This window comes from Pediculus humanus, genomic scaffold (genome assembly GCF_000006295.1).
Source record: "Pediculus humanus corporis 1103172107457 genomic scaffold, whole genome shotgun sequence".
In the NCBI taxonomy this organism is placed as follows: Eukaryota; Metazoa; Arthropoda; class Insecta; order Psocodea; family Pediculidae; genus Pediculus; species Pediculus humanus.
Genome location: NW_002987077.1, coordinates 18,474 through 34,806, shown reverse-complemented (window position 1 = coordinate 34,806; position 16,333 = coordinate 18,474). Strand labels below are relative to the sequence as shown.

Genomic DNA, 16,333 nt, shown 5'->3' with positions numbered 1-16,333 from the left:
CGATACGAGACCGGCGCACCACCACAATTAAAATAATAAAACGAAAAGAAAAAAAAAGGAAAGCCGAAAAAGGATAAAAAAGGATAAAAAAAGGAAAATTATAAAGTGGCGCTAAGGTTTTCCCCCCTTTTTTCCTTTAAAACCGACCAAAAAATAAAATAAAACAAACCGTCGCGAAAACAAAGAAAATTTATTTTTAAAAATGATATTAAATGACGTCACGCGTTTTTTTTTTTTGTTAGGGAGGTCTCAGGTATTAATAATAATAATAATAATACGATGGCCGTTTAAATTTTCCCTACCGGAAATTCCTAAATAAAACCCGGGAAGTAGTCAGTACAATCAATGAAATCATTTTTGAAATTTTTTGACTTTTGTTTAATAAAAACATTTCGAAACCGTTTTTTTCAACTTCCGGTTTAATTAATCACAACTCGATGAAACACTTTCCCTCCCCCCCCTCTACAATTATTATTATTATTATTATTATTATTATTATTGTGTAAACATTTAATAAAAGTTGGTCATTAAACAATTAATTTTTCACTTGTCACAAATCTCCTCCCCCCTTTTCCCCTCTTCTCCTTCTCCCTTTTCTACACCAACTCCTCCTCCTCCCTTTTCTACCCCCACTCCTCCCCTCATTTCTTTCATCTTTTTCCCCTCGAACAAAAAAAAAAAAAAAAAATTATTTTAAAAGCTTTTCATCAAACATAGTTTTTCTTGGCAAAAATTTACTTTTTCCGAAACGTGAATTTATTACTATCATCATCATCATCATTATTATTATTATTATTATTATTATTATTATTATTATTATTACGCAACAAATGGATCTCTCCCAAAAAAAAAAAAATTTTCGTACTATAAATAAAAATTAATTTTTTTTATTTCGTTAACCTTCCAAATCATTATTAATATTGATTTTTTAAACTCCCATTTTACTATCGAATAAATCACGATAATAATAATAATAATAATAATAATAATAATAATAATAATAATAATAATAATTACGTAATTTTTTTAAATGGAGCAGTGATAATTTTCGTAGCGATAATAATAATAATAGTAGTAGTAGTAGTAGTAAATGTAAATTGAATCTAATAATAAATGCTTTTAAAAAAAATAAAATCCGTAAGCAATTTTTCTTTTTTTTTGAAATTTTTTTACCGTCGGAAAAACTATATACCTTCTGTGGAAAAATCAATCAATCAATCAATCAATAAAATTAAAAACAAATATAGTTCGAATCGTTTAATTTAAATAAAAATTTGTTAAAACATGCGCAAAAAATAAATAAATTTAAAAAAAAAAAAAACATTTTTCTCATTTGAAATTATACGTATTTATTCATCTCGATCGATCGATCCATCGAAATGAAATCGATATAATATTATCCTCCCCTCCCCCCCAAAAAAAAAAGAAAAACAATTAAATTCAATCAATCCGCGAACCTTCTTACAAAAAAAAAAAAAAATTAATAAAAAAAAAAATTAAAATCATTCGTATTAAAAATGGCGGCAAATCAATAACCGACAACATTATAATAAATTTGTTAAACCAATTAATCGAGTCAAAACCTGAAAAACGTTAAAAACCTTATAAAAATAAAATAATTTTATTTAATAGTTGAATGTTTTGATATTTAAAAAGTAAGATTCCCCCCTCCCCTCCCCCGCTATCGAAATCCGAATCGAATTTATTAAGTTAAATAATAATAATAATAACAGTAATAAAATTTTTTATTTAAATGTCAACCACTAAAAATAATTTAATTAAAAACGACATTTTCTTTTTTTTTTTTTTTTTTTTGTGTTCTCGAACCTGGAAATTTTTATTTTTTGTGTTCTCGAACCTGGAAATTTTTATTTTTGGTTTCTCGAACCTGGAAATTTTTATTTTTGGTTTCTCGAACCTGGAAATTTTTTTTTAACCGTTTATTGTTAAAAACGACGAAAATAAACAAAAAAAAAAATTGAAATATTAGGAAAAAAATTCTTTTTTTTTTTTTTTTAAATCTCACGTAATTGCTATTTACAAACAAACAAACAAACAAACAGTAAACAAACGAAAAAAAAAAAAAAAAAAAAACAGAAATCAAAAAGCGATAAAAGACAGTTGACAGTTCAAATTATATTCTTGACATCGTGTTTTCCTTTCCCCCCCTCCCCTCCCCCTCTTCTTAATTATTAATTAATTAAAAACCAACAATTTCAAATGTAACAGCAAACATTTAAACATTTCAAACGATTCAATAACAAAATAATAATAATAATAATAATAATAATAATAATAATAATAATAATAATAATAATTAATAAAATGTCAAATTTTACATTTACAACCACGACAACTTTCTGATAAAAACAATTTAAAAATTTTTTTTTTATTTCGACTATTTCTCAGATGGGGGGTCAATAAGTCAAAAAAAAATTTTTTTTTTACGATTCTCAATTTAATTTTTTTTTCTATTAATTAATAAATAAATAACAAATTGAAAACCGTCGGCTATGAGCGATCAATTCCGTTTAAAAAAAACCAATCAATAAATATATATATATGTACGCGCGTATTACTATTTTATTATCCTATTAAAACATTATTATCATTATTTATTGCTTTTTTTTTTGTCTACCAATTAATTAATTTATGCCGTTCTCTCACACACCTTGATTGAATTTTTGTTTGATTGTTTGTTTGTGAGAAAATAATAATAATAATAATAATAATATTTTTTCTAAATCGTAATTAATAAATCATTTATCATTAATTTATTTATTTGAACCTGGAGTCATATTAACCGAGTCGTTCATCGTAAAAAGAAAAAAAAAGAAAATGCAAATATGGAAAATTTTATTATGTGAAAACATGTGTAAGACAAAGACCATAGTCACATCCCTAACCGAGTGAGAGAGAGAGAGAGACAGTCCGACACTGATTCGTGTTTACAAAAAAAAAAAAAAAAAAAAAAAACATGACATCACTTTTATATTTAGCTCAAACAAGGAGCACAAGCCACCAACGGTGTTATTTTAACTTTAATATTTTTTTTTTACTTTTTACCTCCTCCAACTCCTACCTCCTACTCCTACTACTCCATCATCAATTTTATCTTGGAAAACAATCTAATCGAGTTTTTAACGAAAGAACAATAGATAAGAACGTAACAACAATGAAAACAACAACAAAAAAAATTGATAATGTTGCCTTCTATTGTTGTTTGGGCAGTCGTCATTGGTTGTTGTTTGATTATGCCGAAAATTTTTTTTTTATTGTCGTCAAATTCGTCGTGGTTCTAGATACGACAAAAATTTGCGTGAATATATGTATTTTTTTTTCCTTAAATAATTCATCGTCGATATAATAATAATAATAATAATAATAAATTCAAGGCAAAACGATTTTTTTTTTTAAAAAATAACCGGGCGCGTTGTTTATTTATTTATTCATTTATTTATTTAAATCGTCATTTTGTGTTGGAATATTGAAATTGAAAACAACAACAACAACAAAAAATATTTTTGGACTTGATCTAAAGTTATTTATAAATTACCAGCTTTTTTCCTAGGGACGAAAAAAAAAAAAAAATAAGGAAGCTTTTTTTATTCACCTCGTTTTTTTTTTTTTTTTTTTTTTAAATTTGAATGAAATAAACGTTTAAAAAAAAAAAAAAAAAAAAAAAATTTTTTTATTAGTTAAAAAATGTTTTTTGTAAATTACGTCAACGATTCATATAAAGAAAAAAAAAATTCGTGATTTGAATAATTTTTTTTTTTATTAAAGAAAAAGGGGGACGTGATTTTTGTTTTTTTTTTAAATGTATAAAATTTAAATTTTTAAAAAAGCTTTGGCCTCAAATTGCCCACCCACCCCCCATCCCCCCCTTAAAAAAAAAAAAAAACAAATTAATATGAATGTTGAATATTTTAATTTATTACCTTGTGCTTGGGTTTTAAATAATTGGGCCAAATGTTTTGGATAAATTGATTGGTTGAAAAATAAAATAATGCCAACAAAACAAAACAAAACAAAAAACATTCCAGCCTTGAATTAATTTAGGGCAAATAAACACGGTTAAGAGGGAGAATGTAGTAACATTTTGCAATTTTTTTTTTTTTTTATTTTTTTTACAAAACAATCGTTTTTAACATAAAAATAAATAAATAAATACAAAACAACAGAACTCGACGACTAGCCGATAAAGCCTGCTGCAATTTTTTTATATACCTTACAAGAGAATAATAATAATAATAATAATAATTTAAAGGAAACCAACCAGGCTCGGTCTGCATTGACTCAACCTTGGAAAAACAACCCGAAAAAAAAAAACAAAAACTTCCTCATGACTTTAACACAAATATGGCGCATATACTTTAAAATTATTATTATTACAACATATCGATAAGTGCGTAAAAAAAAAAAAAAAAACCGAAAAAACTCAACGTGGGAGTAGAAAAAATTAACGAATTAATAATGACGTTTATTTTTTAAATTTCAATCAACCTCGTTCTAATCAAGGTCTACAACATAAACATAACCGCCAAAGGAAATATGCCACCTTTTAAAAAACAAACAACAATTTTTTTAAACTTTACCTATAAAATAAATAAATAATTTCATTTTTAAAAAAAAAAATTCTTTCGATGAGATCATACGAAAATTAAAAATTTTTATTCTAATTACACGATCGACTGATTGATTAATTAAAAAGTGAATCCATAACAAAAAATAAATTTTCAATGACGGTTAATGATAGGTCACAAAACATGTTGTCACGTTCGTGATAAACAATATATACTATCAAAAAAAAAAAAAAAAAAAATGATAGAAATTTTTAAAGTCAGTCATTTTAAATAAAAAATGAATTAATTAATAAATAAAATAAAATAAAATAAATCTTACCTCACTGTAAATCCCGTCCTTCTAGTCACTACATGTTTTGGTTGCCATTTTGTTATATTATTATTCTTATTTTCATTTATTAATATGAGAAAAAAGTTTTTTTTTTCTTTCACTCCACTATAAAACACTTCACTAAAATTTTTAAAATTTAAATTTTTAAACACAACAACAACAACAACGTTTTTCTTTTTCCTTTTTTTAACACGATTACATTTATTCGTTGAATAATAATAATAATAATAATAATAACACGATAATTTTCCGTTTCCGGTTTTTTTATTGTTTACTTTATTCAAAAATTTGTTTTTATTAATTTCATTATTATATTTTATACCGATTATCAATTGTTTCTTTCCTTTTTTGTTTTTAACGATTTCATTTATGAAACTCTCATCAAAATAATAATAATAATAATAATAATCAACCGAATTTTTTACTTTAAGCAATTTTTTACTCGATATCGAATAAAATATTTTTCTTATCATAAATTGTTTTGGATAAATGTTGCAGAGGGCATCGCTCTTTGATAAACAACAACAACAACAACACTCTTCTTCTTCTTTTTCCTTTCCATCATCATCATCATCATCATTATTATTGCAATTTTTTATCTTGTTCTTTTTCCGACTTTTAATTTCCCAACAACAACTACGATTTAATACGGTGTTTTTTTTCTCACGTTTTTTAACACAGGAGATTGGTTTGTTGTCATTGCACGAGTTGCGTTTTAATTTGTTAAAAAATTCGATATTTCCATTTTTATAAAATAAATTAGTATTATTATTATTATTATTATTATTGTATCCCTTAATGCAACCACCGAAATTGTGAGATGCACACTGAGTGTTGTTGTTGGTGGTACTCAGGTAGGATGAGTGTAAGTATGAATGGGTGGGTTGAGCGCATGCGCTAACAGCAGAACGCAGACGATGACTAGAACCCGACGTCATTACAGGGCCCTCCATATTGGGGAAAAAAAAAGTTGCTCATGTCTTCGACTGTTTATTTTCAGTCTTATTTACCTAAATAAAAAAAAAAAAATTAATTGAAAAAATTTAAATAAATCGATAAAAAAAAATTAATAAAATTATGTACATTTTTTTTTTTTTTTTTTACAATTGATAAACTGACTTGAATAAGTCGCAATATGTTCTACATTTAAAAATTCTAAATATTTTCTTAAATATCAAATATTTATAAACTTTTTCCAGAAAAATACCTATAATACCTTAAATTATTAATTAAAATTTTACTTAATAAAAATATATATTAACAAATTTGTTTTCCATCATTCTAATTTGTAAAATTATCCTATGATTAATAAACCATAATTTAAAATTTTTTTTCGCAAAAAATAGTTAATTGAATGGTAAAAACATTTAAAAAGTATACATTTCGAATCATAAAACAAAAAAAAAAAAAAATTTAATATTTACTTAAAAATAATAATAATAATAAAAGACCTTACATTAAATATTTTTTATGAATGTAATTTAAAATTATAATGATTAAATAATAAATTTTATTTTACTTTACAACTTTATGTAAAAAAAAAAAAAAAAAAAAGAAAATTAATCGATGAAAGTTTTAACCGTTTTTTTAATGAGCAGTTATTTAAAAAAAAAAAAAAAAAGGAAATAAAATTATATGATTTTAAATCGTTTAAATATTAATTTGGTTTTCAAAAACTGGATTTAAAAAAAAAGTAAAAATTTATGGTTGGCTTACACGAAATTAAAACAGCAACATGTTGTACCACGATAACGGAACATGCACGACTGAATTTCTCTTTAGTACGTCATTATTAAACGCTGTTTGTTCTGTGCATAATCAGATTTAACCTGTTTAAATAAATGTTCCTTTGAGCTTTTCCTTTGTTAAAAATTTCTTTTTTTTTTTTTATTAAAATTATTATTATTACTATGATTTTCAAAAGGAGAAGCTTTATGAATACCCTCCCTATTAGCAACAGTTATTTCATAACGAAAATCTATCAATCATGTATAAAAAATTTAACACACTTTTGAAAATTCAATAAAAATTTGATAAATCTTTAAAACTAATACCGAAATAAATTATTTAAACTCAAATAAATATACAATTTTTTAAATTTCAAAGGTATTTTGAATACGTTTAAAAATTCAATCCACAAAACGAACCACTTATAATAGCGTTTAAGTAATTTTCTGGTGATCTGTTAAAAAGCGGAGTAATATACATAAAACTCACTTAATAAATGATTTCTAATAATATTTTGTAAACGTCGAGTATTCTAATTGGAAAAAATACGTTAAAAATTCGATAGTTTTCGACTTGGAAAACATAATTTAAAAAAAAAATAATTTTAACCGACCGCCAAAACCGGATATTAAATGCGCCACTATCAAAGGTTTTTCCATTGTCTTTGGCTCCCTCTATTGATAAAAAAAAGAACCAGTTTCGCTTCCTGTTGGTCGAAGGTCAGTGGCACGGTCGCTGGGTGTTAAAAAAATTATAGATTTTTATTAATTTAAGAACTATATTTAATTTTTCTTTTTTTTTAAATAATTTATTTAATTATTGTATTAATTGTAAATCGTTGAAGTTATAAAAAATTAATCGTATTTGTTTAAAAAAAATAGGATTTTCTATAAGTAGGCGCGACAAGTAAGTTCAAAAATCGAACACAGCTGTGCTAGCGTCTACAATCAACTTTCATTCGTGCGCAATTAAAATATTTTAAATGTATTTTTTATCTATGGTTATCGAGTAAACGTTTTCTCTTTTTTTCGGATATTGAATTATGAAATTTTTTTAATTGTGAAAAAAAAAAGAGTTATGGAAGTTTTTAGAGCAGTTTAGCCAACTAACTGTCATGTTTGTAAACAGCCTATTTTGACGGATGAATGTGATTACCAACATGATGTATGTTTTCTCCTATTGGCTGGATTTCCTCCCGCGTTCCTACATTTGAAGGTAAAGTAGGTCAAATTCGTTTTTGTTGTGCATTTTGTTCCTTGTTGTCATAACTATTATTTCATTGCCGACTGTATAAAATTTTTGAATTTTTACAATGTTATCAAACAAATTAAATTTCAATAAATTTTGCCACAAAAAAATTCCACCACCCCCCTCCCCCGGGTAGCCTTTTCAGTTTTCTCAAGATAATGTTTTCATTATTGATGTAATATAATTGAATAGAAAAAGAACATACTTTCATTGTTGCTTGAGAATTTTTTTTTTTTTTTTAAATTAATATTTTACTCTTGATTTTTTCAAAAACTTTTTTTTTTTTTTCAGATTAATAAATTGGATTGGGTACCTAAAAAAAAATAGAAAATCCTTGAAGATGAAGTTACAACAAAGAACATGGACTTCACATAAAAATTTGTTAAAAATTTAAAAAATCAATAATAATTTCAAGTTATAGTGTAATAAAATGTAGGATAAAGTTGTGAAAATTCTTACAATATGACTTGAAGTCAGTAGCATTTATTTAAAATGGATGAAAAAAATGGAGAAGTATTTGATCATCATGCAGAGCTATTTGCACAAATTGGAAATGTTACTGAAAATGAATCTTTAAGGGATTTTTTAATAAGTCCTACAGGAATGATAGATCACAATAGTACTGCCAAAAATTTTTCCGTACCTTCTGCTCAGATTGGCAGCACTTCTCATGATAATATGTGGTCTCATGGTTATGGATGCAATCAGCCCTCGGGGCTTTTATTAAACCATACCAGAACTGGGTTTAATTTACCTTTATCAGTTTCACAATTAGACATGCCATCAAGTGTAATAGAGAATTCTAATATTTTGCTGGATAATTTGGTTAAAAATATTCCTTTATCAAGCAATACTCTAAATCCATATGCATCTGCATCTGTGCCCAATAAAAGTGTCAATATAGATTGCAGGACTGTTACAGATAACTCAAATCTTCTTCCAAGCACTCTTTTCGGTGGAATGTGCGGAAATAATTCGGAAAAAGTTACCCAAGACTTTTTAGGCAATTATAATAAACTGGAGTCTAGTGATATGATAGTTAAATGCAGTGAATATGAAAATGTCGCATGGAATGGTATAGTTTGTGATTCCATAAATAACATAAATTTTCATTCTCAGAATCGATTGAGTCATAGTTTTCAAAGTTCAATTGATAAAAATGGAAACTCTGCTTTATTTGGCAGTACTCATGATAAAATTAGCTGTGGTTCAAATTCATCGGAACACTTTATTCAAAATAATTTTATGACTAGGTTAAGCCCCAGTGCAAGTGTTGAAACTAGTGTTCGTACTCCAGCAACCAGTTACGAAAGTGCAAGTCCTTTATCGAGTAATAGAACACCCATTAGAAGTGATGAAAGTATTAGCCCTATGGGTAGCGGTCATACTCCTCTTAGGGTTGAAGATAGTACAAGTCCTTTAACTAACATAAAAACTCCATTAAGAATAGAAGAAGGCAGCCCTTTAGGAAGAACACCACTCAGAGTAGAAGAAAGCTATAGCCCGATGGGCAGCAGCAACAATCTTTTGACTTCCAATAGTCCTAGTCATAAAATAAATGGGCCTGTTCAGGGCTCAGAAACTTACCACAACCCACCATGTAGCTTGAAAAAAATAGAGGCCAAAAGTCCTTCGTCAAATTTACATCAAACCAAGCCTAAAATTGAAAATCCAGAATCTATGATTGACTCGCCAGAAACGTCAAAATTGATTGAAGAATCAATGTGCTCTCCTAAAAAGTCAGATGAAAAATTAGACTTGAATTTAACTGGTTCTACGAAATCCGATGGTTCGTCTGTCAAAGAAATAATTAGGCAATTTTCAATTCCGTTTTCTGCCGAAAAGCGCGTAGATGATTCTTTAAACAGTAAAAAATCTGTTAAGCGGACGTTATCCGATAAGAGTGACTGTGAATTTTACCTAACTAGTTCCTCTGGAATAGAAAAAGAAGGAAGTGATTTAAAAACTTTGCCGAGAATAAATGAAGCCTGTAGTGTTAAGACTGAATTTTTGAATGTACCTGAAGTAGAAACAAATAAACTGAATGTCGATGCTCAAAATATATCACAAATGGATAGAGTTTCATTCGGTGAAGAATTTTTTAGTAAATCGAAGAGACGGCGAAAAAAATCTGACAACAATTCAAATTTACCCAATACGAAAAGAAGGAACAGGAAAAGAGTTACTATTTACCAAAGTTTAATGTCTCCAGAAGAAACTGGAATCAAGTTAAAAATCAAAGTGGCCTCTGCTTTTCAACGAGTGAAACCTCAGAAAAAGCGAAGGAGCAAAAGGCAATTTTGTTCGGATGACGAGGAAGACGGTAAATCAAAGAGGTGTAAAAAAGTGGTCAGATTTTCAAATCACTCTAAAGAATCCGAAGCTGAAGAACAGACTGAATGGGGAAATAAATTACCCCCAAATATATTACAAAAAATATTTCACTACGTTGTTGAGGATCAAGGATGTGTGCCTTCACTTGTTAGGTAAATTTTTTTTTTTTTGTTATAGGTGACTATCACGATTCAACCATCTATAATTAAAATAATAATAATAATTGTATTACAGGTTATCTTTTGTTTGTAAATCTTGGAACACTGTTGCTAATCAGCCAGAGTTGTGGCAAAATATCGACCTATCTAGTCCGTATATAAAGCAAAAATGTAAAATAGATAGATATTTTAGGTGGTTGTTGGAAAATCGTTTAGAAAATATACGCGAATTAAATTTAAGTAAGTTTCCCTTGTTTAAAAAAAAAAAATTTAATATTTTATTTTTAAATGAACTAAAAAGCGTTTTGTTGCATTATTTGAATAGGTGGATGGAAATTTTCAAATATAACAATGGTACTGAGTCTGATTGGAACACATTGCACCGATATTGAAAGCATCGGATTAGGGGGTTGGCAGGGTTTGCATTACGAACATTTAAAATCCCTTTTGCAAGACTGTCCGAGACTTAGCAAATTAGATTTATCAGACGTTAGTGTAAGTAACATTCCTACATCGGTATGGAATATTTTTAATTAAAAATAATAATAGTTATTGTGACTAATTTATTTTACAGCCCGAGTCAAAAAGTGCAAATAGTGCGGTGTCTCAAAAATCAATCACGTTTTTAACTCAGAGTATGGGAGAAAGATTAACGCAACTTATTTTGGCTCACAACACCCTCACATGCCTTCCGCAAATAATTAGCAGTTTAGCAGTAAGTAAAAAGACAAAAAGTCTTTTTTTTTTTTTAATTATTTACACAAAGAAGGGTGAAATAACGTTAAATTTATTTCAGACTCATTGTCCCAATCTTCAAGTGCTTGATCTATCGAATATAAGAAGAGTTTCTCACACGGAATTTGCTCTTAACATTGAACATCTTCAGGAAGGTTGTCAACAATTAAAAGTTTTAAGAATCACGAATAGTTGCATCACTTTGGCAAACGTACCTTTAGAAAAGCAGGTATGAAATCAGTTCCTACTTCCTACATGTTTTGTGCCGATAATCTCTTCAACTTTTACGAACTTTATTTTACTTTTCTTTTTAATTAAAAAAAAAAAAAAAAACAAGAACAAACAATGTACTTACCCCAAATCACCGAATCTTCATTTTTATCAAGGACATGCATGAGAAGTTCAACTTATTTGATGAAATTTTCAGGTGGCATCACCAGGTTTCACCAATTTGGAAGAATTGAGCATAGCAGGTCATCAAGGAACTGAAAGTCTTCGTATCACTTCCGTCATGGATGATAACTGCTTGGAAAGAATACTCAAAACTTCTCACAAACTCAAACTCTTGGACGTAAGAGGTTGTACGCGTATAACGGATTCGAGTTTGGTACGAGTTCCTGCTTGGGATATTCAACATTTGTTTTTATCAGGTTAATATAATTTTCAGTACGAAATTTAATTTTTATCAAAAATAATAATAATAATAATAATAATAATATACCATAATTTTTTTTTTTTTTTTTTTGTTTAATCAGGTTGCTATGTCACTCGTCAATGCGGATCCGGCCTTGAACTCATTGCGCAAAAATGGTGTCACAGTTTGGTCGAAGTTGACTTGGCATGGACGACAGTCACCGATGATTTGAATGCAGCTGTTATGGCGTTTGCGGAAAAGGGTTCGGAGTCTCCTCTCAGGTACGTCCTAGAATTTATAAAATAAAATTTTTCGGTTAAAAAATTTTAATTTTAATTTTATTCGGTTTAAAAATTAAATTATTTCAGAGTGATGAATTTATGCGGATCGTCTGTGACTTTGGAGCCCGTTAAAGCATTGTTAAGTAAATGCAGTAATTTGGAATCGTTAAATCTTCAATCTTGCCGAGGACTTCCCAGGGGAGTCAAAAGATTGTACGAAAACGAACAACTCATCGAACTCAGAAACATGCTCGATAAAAGGGATTCCGGTTCGGAAAGCGAGGATAGAAGAGAAGGAACAGAATACGAAGGAAGAGGAAGGGGATCATCCCCCCCATTGTATAGTACAAATAGTAAAAACGAGGATTTTGTAACTTAAAAAAAAATTTGTCAAGGTTTAAAGAAGTTGTCAAAAGTGGAATTAATTGTAAAAAAAAAAAAAAAAAAACTAAAATCAGAGAGAAAATTTTAGTTGTTGCCTATATTATTATTATTATTATTATTATTAAGATTGTAAAGGTGCAATTTCTTAACTTGTGAGAAACAAAAAAAAAAAAAAAAACTGGGCAAATATGTTTTATTAAAATAATAATTTACGTGAAAAAAATCTAAAAGTTAATTATTATTATTATTCATTTAAATAATTAAGAGAGAGAGAGAGAGAGAGAGAGAGATAATAACCCAGAGCTTTAATTATTTTAAAAATTTTCATTCATTTCGAATAATTTTTTTTTTTTTTTTTTTTGAATTGTTTCGAATTGATATTTAAATAAACAGATAAATAATTAAAAGCTCTCATTTAAATAAATAAATAAATAAAATTAATTAATTAATTAATTAATTATTTATAAACGGTGAGGTAAAAATTGATTAACATAGTGTGTAATAAAAAAATCATTATCAAAAAAAAAAAAAAAAGAAAAAATTTTATCGAAGCAATAATAATAATAATAATAATAAAAGTTAAAAGGGGATTTTTTCTATAATTAAAAATATCAAAGGTTGCTAAAAATTTTATTTAAAAAAAAAATTTGAATCAATAAATAAATAAATAAATTATGAATTGGAATAATTTTTTATTTTATGCGTTAAAGACGAATGTTACGAGCCATTTATTATTATTATTATTATTATTATTTTATATTAATGTATACAAAAAATAAAAATATTTATTTTATTATTATTATTATTATTTATAATTTAAAGGAAAAAAGGAAAAAAAAAGGAAAAGTGTGTGTGTGTGTGCGTGTGCGTTATTAAAATCATTTATGCATTTATTAAAAAAGAAAACTTTTTTTTTTTTTTTTTTGAAATTTACTCGGTGAATATGTTTAAATTTATTAAAACAAAAGGCGAAATGATTGATGAGGGGGGGGGAGGTTGACGGGGAGCGTGGGGGGTCCGTCATTTAATTTAAATAAAATAAATAAACATAAAATTCAAATTTTTTTTTCCCGTGATTTTTAATTTAACGTTGTTGTTATTATTTTTTTTTTTTTCTTTCATGTTTGTTACTATTATTATTATTATTATTATTTATTTATTTATTATCTACAATTCATATTACAACGAATGCATTTTAAATTTATTAAATAATAATAATAATAATAATATTTATTTATTTAGTTTTTTTTTTTTTTATAATCGATCAAATGTTAAAAAATTTTGTTTGTTTTAATTTTTTAATCATAATTATTAACTTTTTTTATTTCTTATTGTTTATTTTTTTTTCTGATGCTTTTATTATTATTATTATTATTATTATTATTATTATTATCATTAGTTCCGATGATTAAAAAAGAATAAAAAATTAATTAATTAATGATTGATTGATTGCAATATTTATAAATCTCTGTTGTTGATAATAATGTTAATTTTAATAATAGTATATAAAATGAAATTTAAATAAGGAAAATCTTTTTATTTGATTGTGTTTACAAAATGGCTGATGTGCGTGCGTGAGTGCGTGGGTGTGAGAGAGAGAGAGAGAGAGATAGAGGGGAAAATGCCTATAATAATGGTGATGGATTATTATTATTATTATTTTTTTTTGTTTATTATTATTATTATTATTATTATTAATTTTTTCTGTGTACTATCGATTTATTTATTTAAGAAAATGGTGGTAAAATTATTGAAATAATAATAATAATGATGATGTTTTTACTTGATTTAATGAGTTTTTTAAATGTAATCGAATTTAAATGGTTTGAATCATCGACGAATTGTAAATGAATAAAATATATTTAATTTTTTTTTTTTTTTGTTTAAATTTGTAATCAAATGTAGAAAACATCAACACCACCACCACCACCACTACTACAACAACAAAAATAATAATAATAATATCTTTATGTAATTTATGTAAGAAAATTTAAATTATTTATTTATTTTACTTTCTTTTTTCTTTTTTTTTTTTTTTTTAATTACGTCCAATTCATAATAGTTTTAATAAAATGAAAAAATTTGTAATAACGAATTCATTCAATCCGAGATAATAATAATAATAATAATAATAATAATAATAATAATAATATTTTATTAAAATACGTAAAGAAAAAAATAAAAAAAATTTTTTCATTCGTCGTTCACGCTCGCGAATATCATGTTTTATTATTATTATTATTATTATTAATGATTTTTCGTCTTTTATTATTATTATTATTATTATTATTATTATTATTAATATTATGTTGAAATATGTAATTATTATTTTATTATTATTATTTTATTTTATTTTATTTTTTAAATTAAGATGGAGTTATTAGTTTTTTGAAAAATATTTAAAATATTATGATGATAAATAAACATTATCATTATCATCGTGTACATTATTTGAATTGTACAGAAAGAAAAAAAGAAGAAAAAAGTAAAAAAATGTTTTAAATTTCAAAATATGTATCTTATATATATATATAAATATATATATATATATATATATATAAATGATAATATATTGAACTTAAAGTAAAATTAATTGTTAAAAAATAAATGCGCATAATAGTTTTCAATGTGATTTATTAATTATTATTATTATTATTATTATTATTACTACTACTCTTTTTTCTATAATGATTAATTAAAAATCCAGTTTGTTATTTATCCAGGAGGATTATAAACAACAGTTTGTTACCTATCCAGAAGGATTATTAATAACAGTTTATTACCCATCCAGAAGGATTATAAACAAGAGGTTATCAATAAAAAAAATTGATATGATAATATTATGTGGGTTTTAAAAAAATTTTAAAGTAAATCACTCGAGGGAAACCTCTTTTGGATTTGTCGATAAGAAAATACACAAGAAGAAAAATAATTTGCAAACATAAAAAAAAGGAGGTTAGAGATATGAAAACTTGTTTTTTTTTTTTTTTTTTTTTAAATTAATATCATTATTACTTCCTTTAATTAATCCCCCCGTGGGAGGAGACGAGGGGAGGGGGAGGGGAAATACCCGCATTAAATTTATTAAAAACCTGTTTTTAAACCTTAAAATAATAATAATAATAATAATAATAATGAAATGAGGGTGGTGATAATTATATAAATAAATAAGAATAAAATGGAAGAAATGTTTGAATATTTATTATTATTATTATAATTTAATTTGTTTAAATTTAAATTATTTTATTTAAAAGAAAAAAAATGAATTGGAATTTAATTATAATTTTTTTTATTTGTTTTTTTACTCTACAACAAAAAGGTATGGATTGTTTTCCGTTTATTGAAAAAAATAAAATGGATTCTGTAAGTTTTCTTTATTATTATTATTATTATTTTTTTTTTTTTTTTATTTAAACAAATGAAAAGAAATATTTGTTTGTTTATAAACAGGTATCAGGTGGTTTCGTACCAATGAAATCAATTTATTTAAGAAATAAAAAATTACAAATAATACCAAATGGTGGTGGAATCGGTGATTTTTTGTCAACGGCCGTACAAGGTAAGTTTAAAAATTTATTAAATCCTTTTCTTACCTTTAATTTTAACGGTTTTTTTTTTTTTTCATTAGATGGTATATCAACTACTTCCGCTTTTAAAAGTCCAACCATGTTTCTAGGAGGTTTTTCCATACTAATGCAACCATTACCAAACGGTACAGAATTTGCTGGACAATTTACCCAATCTCTTCCACATTATTTTAATTTGGTTCCAGGTTTACCACAATTAATGGGATCCACGGGGAGACGAGAAAACCTAACGGAAACCTAAAAAAAAAAAAAAAAAAAAAAATTTAATTTATTAATAAATCATTTTATTTACATAAATTATATATATATATCAATGATGATAAATTT

At 25.6% G+C, this 16,333-nt stretch overlaps 2 protein-coding genes across 2 annotated transcripts in view; both read left to right on the top strand.

The window, feature by feature from the left end:
- Window positions 1-8,385: 8,385 nt before the first annotated feature.
- On the top strand, window positions 8,386-12,414 carry Phum_PHUM105680 (uncharacterized protein; the record flags this gene model as incomplete). Its single annotated transcript, XM_002423994.1, has 8 exons — window positions 8,386-10,379; window positions 10,462-10,625; window positions 10,711-10,880; window positions 10,960-11,100; window positions 11,182-11,349; window positions 11,548-11,770; window positions 11,876-12,035; window positions 12,123-12,414. The coding sequence occupies 8 exons, from the start codon at window positions 8,386-8,388 to the stop codon at window positions 12,412-12,414; spliced, it is 3,312 nt and encodes a 1,103-aa protein (XP_002424039.1).
- A 3,359-nt stretch (window positions 12,415-15,773) lies between these two features.
- Phum_PHUM105570 (uncharacterized protein) overlaps window positions 15,774-16,333 on the top strand; it is a gene marked incomplete at both ends in the record, with an annotated part of 1,361 nt that continues 801 nt past the window's right edge. Inside the window, 3 exons of the mRNA XM_002423993.1 lie at window positions 15,774-15,782; window positions 15,870-15,978; window positions 16,048-16,191. Of these exons, the coding sequence (XP_002424038.1) occupies window positions 15,774-15,782; window positions 15,870-15,978; window positions 16,048-16,191 (262 nt within the window). The remainder of the gene's footprint in view (window positions 15,783-15,869; window positions 15,979-16,047; window positions 16,192-16,333) is intronic.